We start from the raw sequence: 24,311 nt of genomic DNA on the forward strand, positions 1-24,311 counted from the left end.
AAAAACCTCCTGTGATATATATATATATATATATTTATATATATACAGTGCATCCGGAAAGTATTCATAGCGCTTCACTTTTCCCACATTTTGTTATGGTACAGCCTTATTCCAAAATGGATTAAATTAATTTTGTATCTAAAAATTCTACATACAATACCCCATAATGACAAAGTGAAAAGTTTTTTTTTCTTTTTTTTCAAATGTATTAAATATAAAAAACGAAAATATAACATGCAACCTATAAATAACCTATAAATGACGAAATCTAAAACTGTTGCTTTTTCTTTTAGGGTAGAGAATTAAATGTACATTTTAAGAACACATTTTCATGTAGGGTTATCTCAGCTGCCATCAAACAAATGATCAAATCCATTGTATGTAAGCATGCATTACAAAAGACGGCAACTGTGCAACTCTCTTAGTCAAGGGTACTGAAAATAGTTTAACATTAATTGATGAATACAGAAAACATGAATAGGCTACTTAATATTTAACTTGCTCCTCAAACCTGGTACCTCTCAGCCTTCACAAGTGTATCACGTTTGATTGAAGGACTTCTCAGTGGAATTTTTTACACTGCAAAGTTATCCTGTGGGATGGATTGGACCCTTTTATTGTTTTTAACTATTGATTTATCTTTCCTTACTTTGTGCACTTTACTGGCCATTCGTGCACTTTATTCTACTACCTCACTTTACCGGTCGCTGCGTGTCTGCACTTTACTGATCGCTGTGCACTTTACGGATCGCTGTGCACCTTACTGATCGCTGGGCACTTTACGGATCGCTTTGCACTTTACCGATCGCTGTGCACTTTACCGATCGCTGTGCACTTTACCGATTGCTGTGCACTTTAATGCTACCTTGCACATTATCGGTCATTGTGTGCCACAAACAAGGTCCTTGATGTTTATTTAGCCTTTTATTTATTTTAACTATAGGCATGTAACATTTAACATGCTACTTGTGTTGTTTCTTGTCAATGTTCTTATTTGTATGTCTATATGCTGCAACTCAATTTGCCCTTTGGGACACTAATAAACTTGAACTTGAACTTGAACTTGAACTTTGGCGGGTTGGCTCTGGCCCCCGGGCTCTATGTTTGACACCCTTGGTGTTAGAGCCTCTGCTCTTTCCATCCTCCCTGGATAATTTGAGGGTAATGTTTGATTTTCTACAGTGCCTACAAACATTACAAATGTAAACAAACATTTTACCCCCCCCCCCACAAACACATAAAATTAACGTTTTGCCAGCATATATGTCAGACCTTGCTTATGTCTTTAGTCTGTTATAAAATCACTTCAATTTTGGTTGTAAATAATGTGATGATTTCCTCACGCTGAGTTCCTCCTCATGTGCAGCTGAAGACAGGTTGTATCAGTCCTCTGAAGAACCTGCGGCGACTCTCCATCCTGAGGATCCAGGACTTCTTCGACTGCTTCGACTCCTACAGCTTCAGCCCCGACGAGCTGGATGCCCTCTTCCAGGCCGTGGTCTGGCCTCAGGTACAGGAAGAGGGGAGCTTTTCTGGGGGGGTATTTGTTGTTGTTTTTTGTTTGTTACATAATTCCAATTGATTTGTTTTTGTTGATGCATGGTGCACCAACCTGTTAGCCATGCTGTATGAGAGCTATGATTTGGACCAGCGGTTTTCAAAGTGTGGGGCCCTGGGGGGGTGGTTGCGTGAGACAACTTCAGGGGAGGCGCAGCGTGATGGGGGGGAAAATCAGAGAGAAGAAAATGATAGCCAACTTGGCCATGCTGCACAATGGCTGTGCAGCCTCCACAGAGTGAATCAGCCGGGGGCGGAGCTCCCGCAGTCTGGCTGCCCGTGTGGAGGCGAATGAGGTGAGCTCAAGCTGTCAGAAGAGAAACCTACATTACAGTTCCAGGGAGAAGTAGGCGTGTTTCACAAATCCGATCGCATCAGTTCTTTGTATGTACATGAAACACATTATTATATATATGATCATGTTTTTGTATCTGTTTGGGAGCTATTTCCAACAAAACTTCCGACATATGGGGCTGGGGAAATGTGCGCTGGCCTGCCTGGCTACATCACACAATCCAGAGGGGTTGAACGTGCAGGGAATGCAAAATGTACGCATACAACAATAATAGTAATAATGGCAATAATAATTGGGGGCAAGGCGCAGCTGTCTATATGTTCTCTGAGGGGAGGCTCACTCTCCCACACTTTGAAAACCCCTGATTTGGACAATTTCCATATCAATGTGCTTATTCGTGTTCCTCTTTCCCCAGGTGTGTCGTCTGCCCACGGAGAGCCCCTATTCCCCCACCCCACTGCTTAAAATAATCCATGTGTGGAGCAAGAATGCCAGGTCAGAGTTTAAACTGTCTTTCCCATCTCTGATTTCCGTCCTTCTCATTTCCACATTTCTTCTTTCCTCCATCCATCCATCTCCACCCCACTATCCAAAAACAATTATTCCACCATTTCATATCTTCTGTCATTCATCTATCTGTCCATTCTTATCCAGACTCAGTTCAAATAAGTGTGAAATTTGATTTGATTGATTGATATTTATACTGTACATCATCAATAGCGAGCAGCCCCAAAATATGGAATTAAATGGACAAAATGACAATGTAAACACAGCAGAATAGTGAACAATGAAAACATTCATGGATCATGAATCATAACAACATACCTCTCAGATTTAAAAATCCAACATCGAAGGCGTTTTCCTTTTTCTCTGCAGCTCACCAGACATATTCGAGGGTTTATTTATTTTCTTCTGGACAAAAAAATGCCTCTACTTCTAAAATCTTGCCGCTATGAAAATATGGTCAGCTCAGACCACTCACCAGTCATTATGGAACTCTGGCATCAGAATAATTCAACCACAAGGCACAATTGGCGACTTAATCCGATACTTCTATTGGACAAGGGCTTTATAGATTTTCTTTCAGCTCAGATAGATTTTTTTCTTTGAAACTAATCGGCTACCAGACACTAATATACCTTATGGGAAACATGATATATCTTCAGGGTCATATAATAGACAAACTTAGGTCAAAACGCCTCACAGAAATAATCAAACTTATCCATGATGTTGATCAGCAACACTCTGCTCCTCCATCTGCAGACCTCTGTAAGAAAAGGATCACATTACAGACCAAGTTTGATCTTCTTACATCTAAACAAGTAATAAAAGCAATTTGAAATAAACAAACAACCTGTCTGTCTCGGTCTCTCTCTCTCTCTCACTCTCAGGTATTTCCCCCTCCTGGCCAAGCAGAGGCCAGGCCACCCGGAGTGTGATGTCCTCCTTAACGTCTTCGCCCTGCTCTCTGCCAAGAATGCTTCCCCGGCGACCGTTGCCATGGTAATGGACGTGGCCGAGTCCCTGGCATCTACGGAGGACTTTGTCGCCTCAGAGACTGAGGCGGAACTGAGCGTCAATGGCTGTGTGTTCCCTCAGCCTGCAGAGGGCGCTCTCACTAATGCAGGTCAGCAAATGACACCCCCCCCATCCCCCCACCCCTTATTTTAAACGAAATTCTCCCTTTTTCTCCCCAATTGTACTTGGCCAATTCCCCCTGCTGTCCCGGTCGGGAGAGTTGTAGACTAGCACATGCTTCCTCCGATCCATGTGCAGTCGCCAGCCACTTCCTTTCACCTGACAGCAAGGAGTTTCACCGGCAGGGCGTAGCGTGTGGGAGGATCACGCTATTCACCCCAGTTCCCCTCCCCGACCGACCAGAGAAGACTAGTGCACCAACCAGGACACACACCCTTAATCTGGCTTCCCATCCGCAGACACGGCATGGACGCCGTAATAACACTTTTTTTTTTAAGAATTAGTGTTTCCATGTATGGGGACCAGTTTGAAGAAACTCAAATAGAATAGCTGCGAGTTTGAAGAAACCCAAATATAATAGCTGAGATATACAAAGCAGATTGCCAGAATGCAGATTAGATTTGTAGTTGTACAACATTGTACAGCAGAGGTAATCTCATTGGTTGACTTCAGATTTCTTCCTCTAGAGCAGCACCATTGTGCATCCCCAATGTCCTCTGAGGTTCAGTGTCCCTCTTGTTCTTCTCCTCCAGAATTGTTGACCCAGGGCTCCAGACTACTGCTGCCTCACATCTCCACCCTGCTGCACTACCTCAGCGGAATCGTGCGCAACACTGCCCGGCTGAAGAAGAAGAAGTTCAGGGTGCAGGTGGCCAGAGAACTCAACATCCTGTCCAAGTGAGTTGTGATTCTGTGATAGATGATCGGTCTATATTTTATTTCACGTTCCCAGTACTCCCATACTTTTCACTGTGCATTGGGCATCAACTCTTGTGGCCCATTTCCACCGCTGGTATCAACGCGGCCCCGCCCAGCTCGTCTCGCTTTTTTGTCTCATTCCACCGATCAAAAACGGGGACAGCCCGAGTTGTATTGGGGTCGAGTCGTGCTACTTTTAGTACCTGCCTCGTCAAGGTTCTATTCTGTGAACCCGGGTTCATACGGTGACGTGAAAACATTGTAGACGACTGATTGGCCAGGCAGAATCGTGTTTACTCTGTCTATCCTACTGACTGTCAATGCAATGCTGGATACCAGTTTAGTGGGGATTACCTTCTCTTCTGTTATGCTTTTCCATCAGTCTTTTGTGTTGCTGCCTTCGCCTCTGGTGAAATAAAATCGTGGCGGTGGTTTCAATTGTCCAAAAGTCCGCTGCTCATGAAGCGCTTGTAGTTGAGTGCTGCGTCGGCTCCGCTAGGCCGCAGGCGGGGCTCGGGTGAAGCCGCGGTCTTGCCTGGTGAGGCCGCCGGGGTACAGGCTTCACTCTAGCGCAACCCCCGTCCCTCGTCCCTTGCGCCCGTCCCTCACGCAGCGCATGTGAGTTTTGACTAACAACAAAGTGATATCCATTCTCCTGGCCGATTGTCACATTTGCCCATGTACACTGTAGGTCATTTAGAGACACCAGTATTTCATAAACAGTTTAAAAGTTCTGTGTATGGATTTAATTGTTATGTTATAGCCTACTTCGGAATATGGGCGGAGGGCAGATATGCGGTCGCTATGACGACCAGGTGTGGGCGGGGGCAGATGACCAGCGGTGGAAGCAAAACATCCATCGAGTTGAAACAAGTAGAGCCGAGTGGTGACGGGCTGTGCAGGGCTGTAAAATGTGGTGGAAATGAGCCACTATAGGTGGATGCTGAGATTTGACCTGCATGCAGTTTTGCCTGTTTCAGCAAATTAATATTTGGATGTGTCACTTTCTCCCCGTCAGGGTCAGTCGCTTTGTGAGTGACAAGGAGCAGAGCTCGGTGCTCATCAGCCTGCTGCTGCCCTACCTCCAGAAAGCCAGAAATCCTCCGGTAAGACTCACAGCTTATCACTAGCCTGTCGGGCACCATAGATTTGGCTAAAGCTGGAACTCCTGCCATTGCCATTGAATTAATGGTGTCATGTATGAATGAATGAATGCATTTTTATTCTCGTGTCTAGTCATTTACATGACCCATCCATCATGGGATTATTCAGGCACATTATAATAATAACATCAATGCAAAACATTCAGGCATGTTAACACACCATCATCTACTGGCACAAGAGACATCAACCAAGCATAAACCTCATCCAAACGAAGGTATTGCAAGTGGACTGGAAAATCATTTGCAGAACATTACGATTTTTGTGGGGGAGCTTGTAAGCCCATGCGGTCTGGGCATACAATGTATGCATGACACAGTAATTAAAAATGTATTCGTTCATTCATTTTGACAATGACAACGGCAATGTACAAGTTCTGTTTTATGTTGGATTGACTGAAACATTAACTTTAAATCCAGGAGAATTATTGATTTCACCTGTTTAACTCCAATTCAAAGATGAAGGTGTGATTGCACACCTTCATGTCACCCGTTAATGTGCTTTCTGTGTGTCTGTGTGTGTCTGTGTGTGTGTGTGTGTGTGTGTGTGTGTGTGTGTGTGTGTGTGTGTGTGTGTCACACACAGGAGACAGAGATTGACATCCTGGCCACAGTGCAGAACCTGCTGAGACAGTGTTTGGATCCGTTCACCTTCCTCCGGCCAATCGGCAAGCTCTTCTCCATCATCCAGAGCAGGCTGCCCAGACAGGCCCTCACCAGCCTCTTCCAGGTATGCCAGCAAACCTGCCATAAGTGTGTTTACATGCACACAGTAAAGCCTCATTCACACAGGCTGTGAAAGCGGTAAATGTTGCGGAATTAGTAAGCCGCGCCTCCGGTGTGAAAGTGGGGAAAGCGGAGTGGTGGATAATTGTGTTAGGCCTTTCGTTCCACCAGTGGAGGTAGTCATAGTTCCTCCAGTGGAGGTAGTCATAGCCCTGAATCCATGTCTGCCTGTAAGGGTACCTGCGGGAAGACGGATCGAAGCTCAGCTCATTCATTAAAAAAATTACAGGGGAAACCACCTCACACAAGAAGGCATAAGTGAACGTAAAAAAGTAGCCTATATAATCATGGAGGAATGCTCCGTGCCTACAGTTTATGAGTAAGTAGGATAGGCTTTTTATGCTCAAACGATGTTGACATTAGTAGGCAAAATGAACGGATATAATAATAAGCTTCAGAGGACGTCTCTTAGCGTGCATCTGTCTGTGGCGAGTCGGTGTGAGGATATTCCCTCTGTTCTTCGCTAGGGATGGGAATTGATAAGATTTTAGCGATTCCGATTCCATTTTCGATTCTGCTTATCGATCCGATTCCTTATCGATTCTCTTATTGATTCTCATTGGGCAAGGAAAAAAAAAAAAGAGTACAAACGGGTTTATTAACATTAATTTTCTTTTAGATTATTATTATTATAATTATGTATTATTATTCAGCTCTGATATCAGATTGCTCAATCCCATACCAAGCAGGGATCAGTGTGTCTGTTAAACTGGCTTTGTTTGGGGGTTTGTATTTTGGGTTGAGCATCTTTGTCATCTCCCTATAGAAAATATATAGTGGGAATGAATGAAACAGAACTAGTGGTTAAAATGACAACATGCAACTTTGGACATTTTACTTTAGCTGGCATGTCAGACAAACTTGGTCACTGCTCGGGGACATTCGTTTACCCTCGCCTCGGTCATTTTACTCTTCCCTGCCTGGGTCTGGGTGAATGGAGGGGCTAGAGCTGCACAAGAAGTACTCGCTGCAGCCTCTGTCAGAGTCTGACCCAAAGCGACTACCAGCCCCTGAACCAGTCTGACTCTGAACGTCATCATCCTCTAAATTAAATGGATGGAAATGGAGTATTGGTGAAATCTGGTTTACACAATACAGGGTCTGGAGGAGTTTACTCTCCATATTAACAGATGACGCGCTAACGTTAGCCGCGCTGCTGTTAGCTGTTATTATCGTCACTCCGTAGCACATCAAAAACGTGACATTCCTCCAAAATTATTGCATGCTGTGTGGACAAATGTTTCTGCATATTGCTAGTATTTCCCCCCTTTGACGAAATAGAGGTTTTGCAAGCATTGCAAGTGGCACTGTGGTCATCGTTTTGCTTCTGCCTAGACGCCATGGTGGCTGGAAACAAAACAAGGCTGCGTTGCGTGCGTGTCGCAGCGTGTGACGTCATCGCGCATGGAATCGATAGTGGAATCGTTCAGGACGTTGGCTAACGATTCCAAGGAATCGATCCACTGGGACCCGGTTCTCAACAAGAACCGGTTCTCGATTCCCATCCCTATTCTTCGCTACTAACCCTACCCAGGCAATGTACTTAAGCTAACTAACTTAACCTAACTACGGTAATTATCCGGTGTGCACAACATTGTCAGACTAAACTCCAGCTGGCACCCCAAAAACCTACAATCCGCTACAGAGAGATTTATATTATTTGTTTATTAACTGGCCCCTGGCCTCCTATCATTTCATAAAAGTGGCCCCCGGGCAAAGCAAGTTGAGTATCCCTGCTCTATTGTCTCGCCGCCCCTCAGTGTATAGTGTTAAGTGACTTTGAGTTCTAGAAAAGCGCTATATAAATGCCATTTATTATTATTATTAAATGCAGGAAATTTGTTTAAAAGTAATCCAAAACAAAAGTAACAGAAAGTAATCAGTTACATAATTTTATATTGTGATACTTGGGTTATTTATTAAAATTTTTGTAATTAGTAATTGTATCAGATTAAGTAACCCTCCCAACCCTGCAACTGTCCCATGCTATGTTGCTCCATTGAGCTGCTCATTTTGTTGTAAGTGGAAAAGGAATCCATAGAAATACAGATGACTTGTGTTGTAGGTTGGATCAAAAATGTTTGAGTCTTACGTGCTGTGTTACTCTACCTTCAGACTCTGTCAGACCTGGAGCCTTCACTAGCATACATCACTGATACAGCTACAAAGGTAAGGTTGTTTACTTCTCCACACACACACACACACACACACACACACACACACACACACACACACACACACACACACACACACACACACACACACACTTCAACACAAAGAATATATTGGACCACAAAACACAAAATACTTGTAATTTAAAGATTTAATATTGGCACAAAACATCAGAAAAATATTGATATCAGCTTGGTATCACCCATATTGACCAAACCCTGTCTAGAAATCTGACTTAGAGTTGGAGGAAAGGTGGGTTTCCATCAGAGATGTTTAGGGTGAATTTGGCCTGTAACCCCCCCTAGAAGCAAAATCCTATCCCATCGATTCATAAACTAACTATTAAATAAAAATGTTCTTGCCCTTCCAGCTTAATGCGTTTGACAGTCGACACTTGGATGAGATCTACTTTGACGTGCGCCTGTCAGCTTTCCAAGACGCCGCCAGGCACATCAAAGACATGCAGACTCTGGACATGGACTACATCAGCACCATCATGCACAACTGCTTCCACACTTATGAAGTGAGTAGATAGTTTAGTAATAGTGGTTGTATCATTTGGCATTGTCAGTTTGGTCCTCTCAGTTTTTCTTCTTCTGGTGTTTGTCACATTGATGGGGAGAAACATTTTTGTCCTGCTGCCGAAGCTAAGTTCAGACTTACAGCGGTTCCCAACCTTTCCTGACTCATGGCCCACTTGAAAATCTCAAAACTGTTCACAGCCCACATCTGACCGTAAACAGTACGGAGGCCAAATAATGCATTATCAGAGCACTTTTTATTTTTAACGATGAAAGGAGCTGAAGTCAAAGTTAGAGAGCGTCGGTAATAGGCTAATTAACAAATAATTGATTACAGTATCATTCAACAACTGAGAAATACATTCTCTCATACATAATAATAATTACTTTTATTTATGAAGATAGTAAGATTTTGCAGCCTTCGCAGCCCACAGGCTGGGTTATGGCTGGACTACACGATACAAGCTGTCTGCGTCAGCTTTTGCCAACAAACTCACCAGATCAGAGGCAAATCAGCATTTGCTCGGCACTTGCAAATCATGGGGCGGCACATGTGTCGCCCCTCAGGGAGAGGAGATGCGCGCTGCTCCAGAGGATCAGTTTGCGGGCCAACATGTGCAACTGTAGTGAGCATTGACAGTTTATGCCACGGACAGTATGTTGTCCATCCTCACTAGAACATGATGTCCCCGGAGATGCGGGAGGAAGTGCTTCAGGGAGAGATACACCGCCATGAGCTCCAGAAAATTGATCTGAGCATACTGGAGCCCACAGACTGGTTCTCATGAATGCCACAGGTGACCACTTTCCTGGATAGGACAGTGCCCAAGGGCACCTCCTGGGTCAGAAAGGGCGGGGCTAGCCAGTTGGCGGACTCCCTCATGTGGAGGTGGCCCAGGCAGGTTACTAGGACAGCTGAGGCCATCAGACACAGTAGCCATAGACACAACCAGAATTTTACAATTTCAAATCTGGTGTGAAAGGAAAAGAGTAGAGCCCACGTCGTGTTCTCGCCCCATCATCTTATCATACCTACAGTCCCTGGTGGATAGAAATTTAGCCTCACAAACCATCATAGGTTATTCGGCGGCAATTTCATCCTACCACAAAGGTTTTGGGCACAGGACAGTCTTATCCCATAACCTTCTTAAGCGTTTCTTAAAAGGGCTAAGACGCAGCAAAAACTTTGTGCGCTCACTGGCTCCCCAGTGGGATCTACCCTTGGTACTGTGCGCCCTTGGATAGCCTCCCTTTTGAGCCGATAGACAAAATATCTCTCAAAAATACTCTCATTAAAAACAGCCCTCCTGTTGGCCCTTACATCAGCCAAAAGGGTTGGTGACTTGTGCACACTGTCTGTTGCACCGTCTTGCCTCTCCATCAGAGCGGACGGAAGCGCAGCCACTCTGCTGCCAAATCTTCCTTTATACCACAGTCACTGAATGATCCTTCAGAGGAGGTGGCACACCGCTTATGCCCAATACGTTTTACACACGGCAAACATCAGGAGGACACAACAGCTTCGCCCTCAGAGGGCCTTGTTGAGAAGCATGTCGCTAGCAGACATTGCGCAACGGCATGACGGGCCTTAGTCGGCCACCTTTTTTCATCCGTTCTTTCTAAAGGATGTTCTCGGGAATGTTCCTTCCCTACCACATTCAGTGTGGGAGCGCACAAGAAAGTAGGTGACCCCCCCTCCCCCATTCTGATTGGAATGTGATCCTATCCAAAATTTTGGATTAAGGGTGTAAGTGAACAGGAGCCTCTCGAGAAAGATGCTCTTTGTTTCCCAGGAAAGAATATCTGGAGCATGCAATAAAAGTGCCCCCATCCTTATTCTTTCGGGGTTTCTTCATGTTACTCCCATGGAGGAAAAGCGAGGCCCTATTAGGTCGAGCCACACTGCTCCACAATAGTGAAGATTGTTATTGGGAGCAGGTAGAAGGGCAGACGGAGTTATATACCCCGCCTACGGACCTAAATGAGGAACACCTCAAGGGGTGTATCAGTGGTAAATAGCACCAAATATGATAAAAATCTTCAGTCTTACGCGTGGGGATATATCCACTCAGCGAAGCCTAAAATGGCCTCGCTAATTTCAATGAACTTCCGTTTACTATTAAAAAAAAACGTCAGTTTAGCGAAGTTCGAGCCATCGAAGTCTTTCCTGGAGGTCCAGTGTGCAGTGGCCTATAGAGCATGGCGCTGGATGCAGAGAAACAAGTCAACACAGAGATGGACCTCGCGCGTCATTGCTCATGTTGTATTCGCCCCAGAGCTTTGTCTGGAAGCTGAGGATGGTAGTGACATTCAACGCCCCCTGGCTGTGAGCATGCTCGCCTTCTGCCAGGTTGGACTGGAAGCGGGTGGGCTTAGAAGGCAAGGTGGGCTTCCTGTGTATCAAGGAGGGGACATGGCTTCTTCCGGAAGAGAGGTGTGCACAGGCCAGGCCGTCAGGCCAGCCAAAACAAAATGGAAACTCCCGGTTAAAACTTTCAAAATAATGTCATTTAAACAAGTAAATAGCCTTACTGATGCACGTTGGAGGAGAAAAAGGTGTTTCAACAAACGAAGCCGCAAACCTTGTATCAAAATACTCATTGTGATGTTAAGATTACATATGGAGTGAAACTGTGGCTGTACTCAATTTTTTTTAACATTACAACGAGGGTTTTATTTTGAAAGAGCTAATGCGGATTTACTTACTTACATTCTGGCTGACTTGACGCAGTCTATGTGCCTGGGCTGTGTGGGGATGCATGAGACTGAGACTCTTGGCACATTCCGTCAATGTAAAGTAATTAACTGTTAAGAAAGTCGAATTTCAGTCTGTAGGAATCACTGAATCTCACTGTCTGACTCACGCTGGAAAAGGGGCGGCAAATCAAGAGGAGCTCTGCACGCAATGGCGTGCAGAGCCGTCGCGTAAAAACCCACCTCACTTGTAGGGTCACTCTATCAGCTAAACGGCCTGGTTTGGAAACTTTTAGACTGAAGAAAATGCCACTAGTTTGTGGATATTAGTGGGATTTTTAGCCAGTTTAAAAAGGGGTTAAAAAGGGCTTAATTGAGTGGACTAAGCAGTGAACTCGCACACTGTGCATAGAGCAATGACCATATAAGGTAATCAGGCCTATCTGATGTCACCTAGGCTAGAGCCATTACTCTCTTTCAACTCTCGTAACCTCTTGTTCAGAGCAGTCTGAATCCCACCATTTTTGCTCATGGGGATAACTTTCACATAGGTTTACTTCATTATTTGAAACTTTGGGCCAGTTTAATATGACCAGCATTGCAACATTATAATTTATATATCACACAAAATATGGAAAGGCATAATAGGTCCCCTTTAACAGTTATTTTGCCTCATTAACTGTTTGATTCATTCCTTCTTGCTGTGTAGATTGAAGACATGTCGCTGGGAGACAATGCCACCTTATGTCTGTCTGCGGTGATAACACAGCTGGCAGCAGTGGGAGCTGGAGAGCAGGCCTATAAGGACATCATCCAACACAACATCCTGGATGCTGTACACAAGGGGCTCCGCAGCAAGAAAGATGTACTCTCACACACACACAAACACGCACCATAACTACATATCAAGCCACTCGACTGGATATGAACTCCTGCTGCTTTCTCTCTTCGTCCCTCCCTTCACCCTGTCATTACATTTTACATGACATCATTTAGCAGACGCATTTATTCAGAGCGACTTGTACATTGTGTAAAAAATAGTGCAATCCACTGTGCATCACAGTCTTCATCAGCTAAAGCCTAATTTACACTACAAGATATTTACCCCAATTTTACACAGATTTTCCAGTTGGGCACAGGCTGCCTTTGTATACACTAGTCTGCAGTTGTTGTGCCAGTCGGCACCAAAATCTGTTTGTGTATGATGGATACAGATTTCTACTAGTCAAGTGTAAACTGCCTCCCGAGTCCGACGCCAGTTGGAGCCATAATGATTATATCAAACATGTTTGAATTTCCAAGCCGATTCTAGGCGCAGTCGTATAGTGTAAACTAGGGATGTAACGATAACCGGTTTGAATGATAACCATGATAAAATTCCTTGTGATAACCGTACCGTTTCAATTTTTCATTATCATTAAAACCGTGGTACCGTGATTGCCATGATTACAGTGCTTTGAAAAACATGGTAAATACTGTCCATCATCAACCAAAGTTGGCAACAGTCTCCCAGATGCAAACGTGCAGCCTTGGAGAAATTATTTCAGTGAGTGTATCAATCCTTTTTGGGTCTGGTTTTTCAATATAAAACGTGAAATGATTTCAGTGAGTCTCTCAGCACTTTTTGAACATTTTCAGCAATTTAATTTAGTTAATAAACAAACAATATACATTTTTCTGTAGCGGATTGTAGGTTTTTGGGGTGTCAGCCGGAGTTTAGTCTGACAATGTTGTGTTGTTGATAGTTAAGTTAGTTAGGTTAAGTACATACATAAGTGCCTGCGTACCGAGCAGACGGCGATATTTGACAATTTAGCAGCTAAATCATAGATAGATTATTGAAAGATATTCCATATTCCAGACTGAAATGCAGAACAGAAGTGGAGTATTGGCCAGAATGACATGAACATTTGGACACTTATTCAGTGGGTGTCTTGCATGTTGCGTTCAGGTGCACTGTATTTATTTTTATTTTCTTTTGCAATTCCATCGCGGGCCACACAGGGTGCGCCGGCCCGAGGGCCGCAAGTTGAGTATCACTGCACGACTGTATCATAGGCATAAGACCTTTACAATGGAACAAGTAGCATTTGTTAATATTTGTTCTCCTCCCCACCCCCCATCAGAGTGTGCAGCATGAATACACCACGGTGCTTGCCTGCCTGGTAAAGACGTTTCCCTCCAAGAAAGAGTTCAGAGACCTGGTGCAGCTCACCGACTACAACGACCTCGAGTCGGACTTCTTTGAACACATGAAGCATATCCAGGTAAGAGAGGAACTGGCAAACGTTAAGGGATCGCATGACTGAAAAGGTAGAGGTCGGTTTGGCTCTGTCGACTGGTTTGCTTTCTCAAATGCATGTTGGTACTGAGATCCTCTTAAGGCCCAATTATACTCTACGTTAAAGACTGAGACAGACAGAGCCTTCTGTCCGTACTCTGCGTTCATTTTGTGCGTTTTCTGCCCGTCATCTGAAAGCTTACGGATACGCATGAAACGCAGCAAAACCACATACTCACACATTTTACTCTCTACTGCCCACTGGTGAATGTATTGCTTAACATGATACCAACGTGAAAGACGCATAGAAGTATGTGGGCAGTGACGATTACACCGTTTGAAAAGTATATACGAGTATAAATTAGCCATTAGTCTGACCCAATGAACGGATTCTATATTTCTTTTAGTTTACACACGAAGTCTGTAGACTGTAGAGAATAACTTCTTTTTTCACAAGATAAAAAGTGAAGGTGCAAATGGTGAGATTCACTCCCTGCTTCTTCAGGTTCCTAAACTTTTTATCTTAGGTAAAATAATCAGTACTTTGCAACAGAGTTTTCCCTGCACTTGCCAGTAGGGGTGCACCGATCGATCTGCACGCAATCTGTATCGGCCGATTTGGACCTCAAATATGTGATCTGCTGTTTCCGATATTCCTTTAATTTTGCCGATCGCATAGCCGATCATGCTGCACGTGAGAAACATGAGGCAGCCCATTTTCATGTCTTCAATGTCTATCGTTTAACTTTCATATTGTGCTCTAACGTTTATATCATTGTGTTGCAAAGCACACGCTTTGCTTTCATCAGTGTACTCACCTCCATGCACACACCGCACCAGACTGTCAACACACCTCTTGCGTCTTTGAATCACACAAATCAGCTGGTGATTAGAGCAGACTCCGCAGAGAGAAGTTATCTCCAGTCCTCCCGCCTACCGAGGCATTTGCATGCTGTTAAATCCGTGTGTATTAAAGTCCCAGATTAACGTGGTAGTCGGGGTAGTGCACGCGCACACACAGACAATTTCCACGCAAGCATTGATGTTCCCGCGGGCACTTTGAAGGAAGCGAAAGTGTGCTGCTATGTGGATGTGCGCTCCATTCAGACGGATGCGCTAATTAATGCCACTACTCAGATGGAGTTTAGCTCGTGTGTAGCTTGTGATTCTGTTGTTTCTCCCGTCATGTAACCCTGTCACCATTATGTAGATCGCACTCATAGTGCTGCTAATTATAACACTGTAACTCGGCCTCGATGGGCGGGTCGTTTTGATGTTCGTTCGATGCGGATCCCAATGTATGACGGTTATTGTGCATAACCCCGGTTCTATGAGTGGGAGCTCTTTGGCTTTAGTCATGGTTCAAGACTGGTGTTTAAGAGTAACTGACTTACAGTTTACCTAATTATCATTTATATATTATTAGTTGTTAATTATCACTATAATTGGCCTATATAACAGCAAGCTTGGTTACTGACCTGTTTGTATATTTTATTGCCTCCTTTTTCCAGACCACACACAATCCTACTATTCCTGTCATAATGCTGTAAAAAGCCTATACTGCTGTACTGTACTGAAGAGAACTGACAACTAAACGGTTGAACTCCCATCTGTCTCATGTTGGCAGTTTCCTTTAGCCTACAAAATATAAAATAAATATATATATATATATCGGTGATCGGTAATCGGTAATCGGTGATCGGTCGATGATCGGTTGGGCAGATATTTCTCATAGGTGATCGGCAATCGGTGATCGGTGGCAAAAAACGTGATCGGTGCACCCCTACTTGCCAGCACTCTAAAGGTGCTTTCACACTGGGGACCCGGGACGTTTCCAAAGCACACTTATCCCCAAACTGTCCCCAGGTCCGGTTCGTTTGACGAGTGTGAATGTTGTGTTCCGTGCCCGGGCGCGGAACAGCGAACCGTGACAGGGTCCACTTGAAAAGGTGGTCTGGGGAATGCTTGGGCGTGCCCGGGGACAGAACCCTTCGAATGGGAACGCCAACTGTACCGAACCATGTCGACAACACACGGGCAAGGATACACTCCGTGTATAGTTATGGTAGTGACCGCAAGTGTACTCTGCCAGTGTTCCCCAGCATCTATCTCCCTCTCTCTGTCTTACATACCTTTCTCCTTTCTTTCTGACTTACAGACATATACAGTACTATATACAAAACGTGTGTTTTGTTTCCGCTTAGATCCACCGTCGGGGTCGAGCCCTGAGGAAGTTGGCCAAGCAGCTGACCGAGGGCACGGTGGTGATGACATCACGCTCCCTCCAGAACTACATCATGCCGTACGCCATGACCGCCCTGTTTGACGAAAAAATGCTCAAGGTGGCTCGTGCATGCTTTTTCCCCCCATTTGTGTAACTTAAAAAGAAAGCTTTCCAAAATGCTATATATCAATTCTTCCCTTTCTTTCTTTCTTTCTTTCTTTCTTTGACTCCCTATATTATATCCATATTGCAGCATGAGAACATGATATCTGCGTCAGTGGAGGTGGTGGGCGCTGTGTGCCGCAGGCTGACCTGGTCCAAGTACCTCTACTACCTCCGACACTTCATCCACACCCTGCAGACCGCACAGGCTGAGCAGAAACTGGCTGTCAGGTAGATGAGAACCGTGTGCGTGCGTGCGTGCGCTTGTGAATGCACATGTTTGACAGGTGGAATGTTGGGAACTGGCATGGTGGGGTTTGGTTTCTATAGTGCAAAAGTTTATTAGTAGTAGTAGTAGCAGCTGTACATGTTACATGTGTGCCTATGTTTTAAGAAGAGTGAAATCCATCTTTGTACATGCCTGACTGACCGGTCCGTATCCACCATAGTATACCAGTATTAAGTTTACTTCTTCTCTTACTAAAAAAAAAACTCTCGTAACTCTCTCGTAACGGGACAAGCCCCGTCTTTTATTGTCACACGAACACCACAACACATGCATGCGGCCACAACACACTCATGCTGGGTGGCCGGTGAAAAGTGTCCTCTGCATTTAACCCATCCAGGCATGTCCTTTCCTCCGAGGGGCAGGCCAGGAGCAGTGGTCGCTTTCTCGTACAGCGCCCGGGGACCAACTTCGGATGTTGTCGTCACTGGTCGGATGACGATGACGATCTGATCTTCTGCATGTTTTTAGTGGGGGGGTTATATACGGAGGAACCCCCTGGGGGAGCACGGGGAGAACATACAAACTCCATACAGAGAGAAAGGCCCTTACAATGAGATACCCCACCTGGGCAGTAGGCACTGAAGATATGGGGGGGAACACAACCACAGCGCCCACAGTGTCCCAGGCGAGAATCGAACTCAGGACCTTCTGACTGTGAGGCGACAGCTCTACCACTGAGCCACCGTGCCCCCCTAACTAACACTTGTCTCTGTGTTTTCTCCTTCTCTCTGTCCTCTGTCGTCCCTCCCTCCTCCCAGTTTGTTAGTCACAGTTCTGGATGCTTTCCATTTCGACCACCAGACGCTCAGCAGAGAAATGGAGCTGGCCAAGGCCAGAGAGGGTGAGCGACCTGTCTGATCTTCCTTCTTTATCCATTCTTAATTTGTTCCTGTCTTAATACCAATTGGTATTATTAAAGGGGAGAAATAATCGACCGAAATAACGTTTCCGAACTTTTTTTGAGGAGTTTATATATCGTAATCGGTGATCGGTCGATGATCGGTTGGGCAGATATTTCCCATAGGCAATCGGTGATTGTGGCAAAAAACGTGATCGGAGCACCCCTAATATATACTGTATATATATAATTACGCTGAGAACACTGTCTCTCTCAGTCCCTCTCTCGCTCTGTTGTGTTGGATGACCACGTGAAACCTCACTTCAGATAGCAACGTCACTCCCACCTCTCTCTCTTTCCCCCTCCCGCTCTCTCTCTCGCGGCTCGCGGAAAAAATAGAACAGACGCTGAACAGAAGCGCAACAGAGTAGAGAGGTGCGGGCAGTGTGGACGGTCAGATCAGTTAACATGGGCGCCAAATGAAAACTGGCTGCGTCCACGGCCACGTCCTGTGTGTTTTGGCCACGTCCTGTGTGTTTTGGCCATAGAGGAAAGTGTGTGTATGTATGTGAGTGAGTGAGCAGAAATTGTGTTCGGCCACAGCTATGCCATTTTACGTGCGATCACGCTGAATCTTTTAGATACAGTAGTGTAAAGAGCACCCCTGTGGGGGACCTAACGGAGCTGGATTTTTTTGAAGTAGTTAATAGACCCTTTTCATGTGGGCCATTTTGTGTCAAAGAGGCAGGATAAACACAGGTGCAAGCAAAACACTAATGAGGGTTTCCAACTTCCAATCATGGAAGAAGGAAACCCTCATTAGTGTTTTGCTTGCACCTGTGTTTATTCTGCCTCTTCGACACAAAATGGCCCCCATGAAAAGGGTCTATTAGGGCTGACTAAGTGGGCAAAAATGGCTAATTAGTGGCTCAAATGAGTCAACACTGTTTCAGCACCATGGAGAGCTCCATTCGTTAGCTACTCTTGGAAGATACCTGAGTGGAGGAGCACACTAATGGCTCATTTCCACCGCAGGTAGTAGCGCGATCTCGCTCCGCTCGACTCGATAAATTGTCTCATCCCACCGGTTTAAACTGTCCCAGCCCGGGTTGTATTGGGGTCGAGTCGTGCTACTTTTCGTACCTGCTTCGTCGAGGTTCTATTCTGTGAACCCGGGTTCATACGGTGACGTGAAAACATTGTAGACGACTGATTGGCCAGGCAGAATCGTGTTTACTCTATCTACTGACTGTCAATGCGCTGCATACCAGTTTAGTGGGCTTACCTTCTCTTCTGTTATGTTATTTCCATCAGTATTTTGTGTTGCTGCCTTCGCCTCTGGTGAAATAAAGTCGTGGCGGTGGTTTCAATTGTTTTCAGAGTGAAAAAAGTCCGCTGCTCAGCAAGCTCCTGTAGTTAGTTGAGCTGCAGCGCTCCGCTAGGCCGCAGCGGGTGTTTGGTGAAGCCGCGGTCTTGCCTGGTGAGAGGCCGCGGGGTAGAGGCTTCACTCTGTTGCGCCTCTTCCGTCCATCGAGCCGAAACGATTAGAGCCGAGTGGTGACGAGCTGTGCAGGGCTGTTAAATGTGGTGGAAATGAGCCATAAATGGCCAGTGACACAGGGACAGGTATTCCGCTAGTTGGGGAGAAAATGGAAAGGTGGGGGAGGAAATCCATAAAAAAAATAAAAAATAAACCAAAATCCTCGTCTTTGATCAGTGGGGAACGTCGCAGTTGATGAAGGCGATGAGCAGGAAGCCGCAGCCGGCGAATCAGGCGAGAGTGGCGACGAGGACGTCACGGAGATCGATAAGACCATTGCCCCTGATGTCGCCATGGAAACGGACACCGCTGAGGAGGAGAAGGTTGTCTCCATGGAAACGGGTACCAGCGACGCCAAGGGGGCAGTGGTGACTCCCAAACAGCCAGCGGCACCCAGTGGCTTGCCGCAGAGCAAAGAGGAATTGGCCTTCCTCATCAGCTCCATTCACCGCACCGTTAACGACAATGTCCTGCCCCGGCTGCAGAAGTGTCTCACTGCCAAGGTACACGCACATGCACACGCACACACACACACACACACACACACACACACACACACACAAACTCACAGGAAAGCTCACACCAGTGGAGGCCGGTCACTAGAGGGCGCTAGAGCGCCGCCCCCTCTGCCGAGGCAGAAGAAAAACAAAGCCTTAAACAAACATGTTAACTTAAACATAGTCTAAATTAATTGGATAATGCGAATTCTGGGAATATTCGGAAGACACAGTTTGAAGACGACGAAGCCGCATGCTACAAAAATGAAATTTTAAGCCACAAGGTGATGGCCAAGTCATAATGTTAGATTTTTATGCCTCCGCCGGCGATAGCCAGGCCAGAGGCATTATGGATCTGGGTTGTCCGAGTTGTCCGTCCGTCCGATGTTCGTTAATGCGATATCTGAGGAACGCCTTGACGGAATTTAATCAAATTTGCCTTAAACATCCACTTAGACTCAAGGATAATCTGATTAGATTTTGGTGGTCAAAGGTCAAGGTCACTGTGACCTCTCGAACGCCATTTTCAAACTTGTTAACGCGATATCTCAGGAATGCCTTGACGGAATTTAATCAAACTTGTCTCAAACATCGAGTTGGCCTCAAGGATGAACTGATTAGATTTTGGTGGTCAAAGGTCAAGGTCACTGTGACCTCTCGAACGCCATTTTCAAGCTTGTTAACGTGATATCTCAGGAATGCCTTGACGGAGTTTCATCAAATTTGCTTCAAACATCAACTTGGACTCAAGGATGAAATGATTAGATTTTGATGGTTAAAGGTCAAAGTTCAAGGTCACTGTGACCTCACACACCCAATTTCCAAGCTCTGTACCGCAACATCTCAGGAGTGCCTTGACGGAATTTCTTCCAATTTGTCTCAAATGGCGATTTGGACTCAAGAATGAACTAATGGCGGAGGCATAAATCTGCGGTGCGGTCGTTCTAGTTGATATAGTGCCCCTACTGGAAAAAAGGTACCAGCCGCCACTGGCTCACACTTTGCTCACACTGAACAGACACACATTGACAATGGCACTTAGAAAGCCATCATTTGGACTCCTAATCTTTTCAAAAAATAATAATAATTTGCTTGTAAAATAACAAAAGTGGCTGTGAATTCGAGAATTTGCCTGGAATTTTAAAGACTCCAGCAAGTGTGTGTGTGTGTGTCTTTTAGGTGAAGCGCGACGAGGAACACAAGGCAGTGAGGTCGAAGGATGTGAAGGAAGAGGAGGTGGCACGGGTGCCGATAGCCTTCGCCATGGTCAAGCTGATGCAGACTCTACCTCCACACATCATGGAGGCCAACCTGCCTGGGTACGCAGCTGTGTGTGTGTGTGCGCGGCTGCGCGCATTTCTGTATGGTGGATGATTGTGTTTTGGTGCACTTAGACCAAGGAAGACATTGGTGTATTGTATGCATACAATATATGACATTTGATGGTATGTGTATTTTGAATGTGTGTGTAAATCTCTCTTTGCCTGCTGTGTGTGTGTGTTTGTGCGCCCTCTGACTGTGTTATCCAGGATCCTGATCAAGGTGTGTGTGCATCTGAGGAATCGTTTCCAGGAGGTCCGTGACGTGGCGCGTGACACCCTGGTGAAGATCGTCGAGACGTTGGGTATCAGGTACCTGCAGTACCTGCTCAAAGAGATGCACGGAATCCTGGTCAAGGGCTACCAGGTAGGCGCGTGCACACACACACACACACACACTCACACACACACACACACACACACACACACACACACACACACACACACACACAGGGCGAGTACAAACACAGCACAACAAAACAAACACCCAAACAAGTACCCGCGTACCAAAAAAAAGCATAGATGGGCATCCAGGTAGTGCAGTGGTAGATTCCCTGCCTACCAACATGAGGGTCGCAGGTTCGAACCCTCGCGTTAACTCTGGCTTGGTCAGGCGTCCATACAAGCACAACTCGCCGTGTCTGCACGGCAGGTGGGAAACTGGATTAGGGGTATTTGTCCTGGTCGCTGTACTAGCGCCTCGCCTCTGGTTGGTCGGGGCGACTGTTCAAGGGCCACATGCTATGTCCTGCCAGTGAAACTCCTCGCTCGCTATCAGGAGAAAAGAAGTGGCTGGCGACTGCACATCTATCGCTTTACACAATCTAATACACAATTTATCTAAATGAATGATTAAAAAGTAAATACATCTTAAAGTCTCTCACAAAATGGAATCTGAAGGGATTTCTTTAATTAGAGTTTTGTCATCTTTGCCATAGAGTTCAATGATTTGATGATTGAATTGATTGAATGATTTATTAATTAATTTGATTATTTAAAATGTGATGTTGCATATAATTGTATATCACAGGGATGTAACAATATTGTAAATTTCGTGATACCGCAATATAAAAAAATTCTCTATACCGTCGGGGGACTGTGATGACATCTTATTGCAAAATTTATTACAGCTCGAGAATTGTATTGTTTTTGTTTGAACAACAGCTGAGGGCATCATCTTTTACCAGAAACAATCTTTGAGACTCACCTCAGTTAGTCACGTGGAGGAGGGGGGGGGGGGGGGGGATCCATTTGGGAGCTGCTCCTTGTAAGTTATTAAATTGGTGACTGTCCAGATATGTGAAAAGCACATGGCTACTTAATATGCATGTTATCAGGGAATTTCCCGGACCACCTCACAAAGCTGGCTGTCTGGACCCAGGCAACCTCCATGGCAGACCCAACGAGTATGGTGAATAAACATGAACGTGGTGACGTAAACCTAAATGAGGACTGTAATGACAGCGATGCCGTGATGATTATTCTTGATCCCTCAAGTCGAGCTCCTACACCAAAACAGCCGAGCCGTGAGCACTCATTGAACATTGAAACTAGGTCAACTTTTCTGAAGCCACCGCTCGTCAATGTCACTTCAGAGTGCTACCAACCAATGAGGATGAAGCAGGGGCGGGACCTGTGCTTTTGTCTCCTACAGTCGAGCTGGTAGCTAGAGTCTGTATCATTGACTGTATGATTGATTGATTTTCTTTATTTATTAAGTGTCATGCTTCCAATGACGGCCAGCCCATATGGGCTTACAGGACACTTTTACTGTTCATCATTTCAACAAACAATGATCAAACATAAAATCAACAAAAACACACAAAATACATACAGGGAAGTTGTACAGCATGAAAAACACCAGCTGAACCTACTTAAAGAGCTGTGCTTGAGGGAGGTACGGTGGTGTAGTGGTAAGCACTATCGCCTCACAGCTCGAAGGTCGTGGGTTCGATTCCCACCTGGGGACGAGGTGAGCGCTGAAGGAATGCGTGCCCGTCCGTATGTCCTCGAGTGCCGCCCCCATCGCCCGGGTGGGGGTCGGCAAAACGGCCTTTCTGTGTGGAGTTTGCATGTTCTCCCCGTGCCTCCCGGGGGTTTCCTTCATATAGGAACCCCCTTCACAAAAAACATGCATTGTCCTGGTTGCTAGTGTGGTTCCTCCTCTCATCGTTAGGGGCGCCTGTTCAGGGGGAGGGGAACTGGTTGGAATAGAGTGACCCTTCCAAGTACTATGTCCTACCGGTGAAGAAGCTTCCCCTGTCAGGTGAAAAGAAGTGGCTGATTGACTGCCCATGTCTCGGAGGATGCATGGAATCAGTCTCGGCTCTCCCTGAGCGACAGAGGATGAAGTAGCAACCAGGATAAATATATAGAATTAGCACTAATGGGGGATAAAAATGGGATAAAAAATCGGGAAAAAAAAATAAAAAAGAAAAAAAAAGAGCTGTGCTTGCCTTCTATTCCAGGCCATAAAAATAAAGTTAGGAGTCTTAAATACCTCAGTCTAAACAACCACTCCAACTTCTCTCCATCATCTGCCCAGAAATGCCCAGGTTTTTGCTTTTGCATTTCATCAAATAAGGAAATCCTCAAATTATCATATAAAGTACAATAAAACATGAAATGAAACACATTTTCAACATCCTTTAGGTCACAGGCATTTCATATCCTGTTCTCTTCTGGTATAGCTGTGACCCGCCCTACTTCAATGGCAAGGGGAAGGGACCCAATTCTCAATTGAGCACATAAGGACCTCTGGTGTCTGGTTAGAAAGGAAGTGACATTGGGCTCAGGACCTCACCTCTCTCTCCCTCATGACTTTGTGTGTGTGTGTGTGTGTGTGTGTGTGTGTGTGTGTGGGTGGGTGGGTGTGTGGGTGGGTGTGAGTGAATTTATGACATCACTGATGATGTGGTACAGACAGAGAAACAGACAGACATCGCAGCTCGGCTGCTATGTGGCCTTGCCTTCCCTATTGGCGCGCGCACAGTGTCTCCCTCTCTCTCTCCCTCAGGCTCTCTCTCCCTCTCCTCTCTCCCTCGTGACTTTGTGTGTGTGTGTGTGTGTGTGTGAGTGAGAGAGAGAGTGAATTTATGACAACACTGATGATGTCATCAATGGGATTTATGACATCACTGATGATGTGGTACAGACAGAGAAACAGACAGACATCGCAGCTCGGCTGCTGTGTGACCTTGCCTGCCCTATTGGCGCGTGTCTCCCTCTCCCTCAGTCTCTCTCTCAGTCTCTCCCCCCTCTCCTCCTTTCCCTCTCTCTCTCTCCCTCAGTCTCTCTCCCCCTCTCTCCCTCTCCCTCAGTCTCTCTCGTGACTTTGTGTGTGTGTGTGTGTGTGTGTGTGTGAGAGAGGGAGTGAATCACTGTGCATCAGTGGGATTTATGACATTACTGATGATGTCATCAGTGGGACAGACAGAGAAACAGACAGACAGACAGAGCCCTAGCTCCCATTTATATACTGATGATGATGATGATGATATGTCATGTACTGTATATAAATATTATTATGTCAATGATCTGTATGGCCATGAAATCCATCGTTGTCGACCACAGAAAACT

At 45.5% G+C, this 24,311-nt stretch overlaps 1 protein-coding gene across 1 annotated transcript in view; it reads left to right on the plus strand.

Moving 5' to 3' along the window:
• utp20 (UTP20 small subunit processome component) overlaps window positions 1-24,311 on the plus strand; it is a 122,387-nt gene that overhangs the window by 37,174 nt on the left and 60,902 nt on the right. Inside the window, exons 28-43 of the mRNA XM_083654361.1 lie at window positions 1,367-1,510; window positions 2,268-2,347; window positions 3,244-3,479; window positions 4,084-4,228; window positions 5,268-5,355; window positions 5,996-6,139; window positions 8,311-8,364; window positions 8,738-8,890; window positions 12,292-12,447; window positions 13,709-13,849; window positions 16,068-16,205; window positions 16,341-16,480; window positions 17,297-17,379; window positions 19,094-19,419; window positions 20,593-20,732; window positions 20,943-21,099. Of these exons, the coding sequence (XP_083510487.1) occupies window positions 1,367-1,510; window positions 2,268-2,347; window positions 3,244-3,479; window positions 4,084-4,228; window positions 5,268-5,355; window positions 5,996-6,139; window positions 8,311-8,364; window positions 8,738-8,890; window positions 12,292-12,447; window positions 13,709-13,849; window positions 16,068-16,205; window positions 16,341-16,480; window positions 17,297-17,379; window positions 19,094-19,419; window positions 20,593-20,732; window positions 20,943-21,099 (2,325 nt within the window). The remainder of the gene's footprint in view (window positions 1-1,366; window positions 1,511-2,267; window positions 2,348-3,243; window positions 3,480-4,083; window positions 4,229-5,267; window positions 5,356-5,995; window positions 6,140-8,310; window positions 8,365-8,737; window positions 8,891-12,291; window positions 12,448-13,708; window positions 13,850-16,067; window positions 16,206-16,340; window positions 16,481-17,296; window positions 17,380-19,093; window positions 19,420-20,592; window positions 20,733-20,942; window positions 21,100-24,311) is intronic.

The sequence above is a fragment of the Poromitra crassiceps genome (genome assembly GCF_964638095.1).
Source record: "Poromitra crassiceps genome assembly, chromosome: 2".
Lineage (NCBI taxonomy): Eukaryota > Metazoa > Chordata > Actinopteri > Beryciformes > Melamphaidae > Poromitra > Poromitra crassiceps.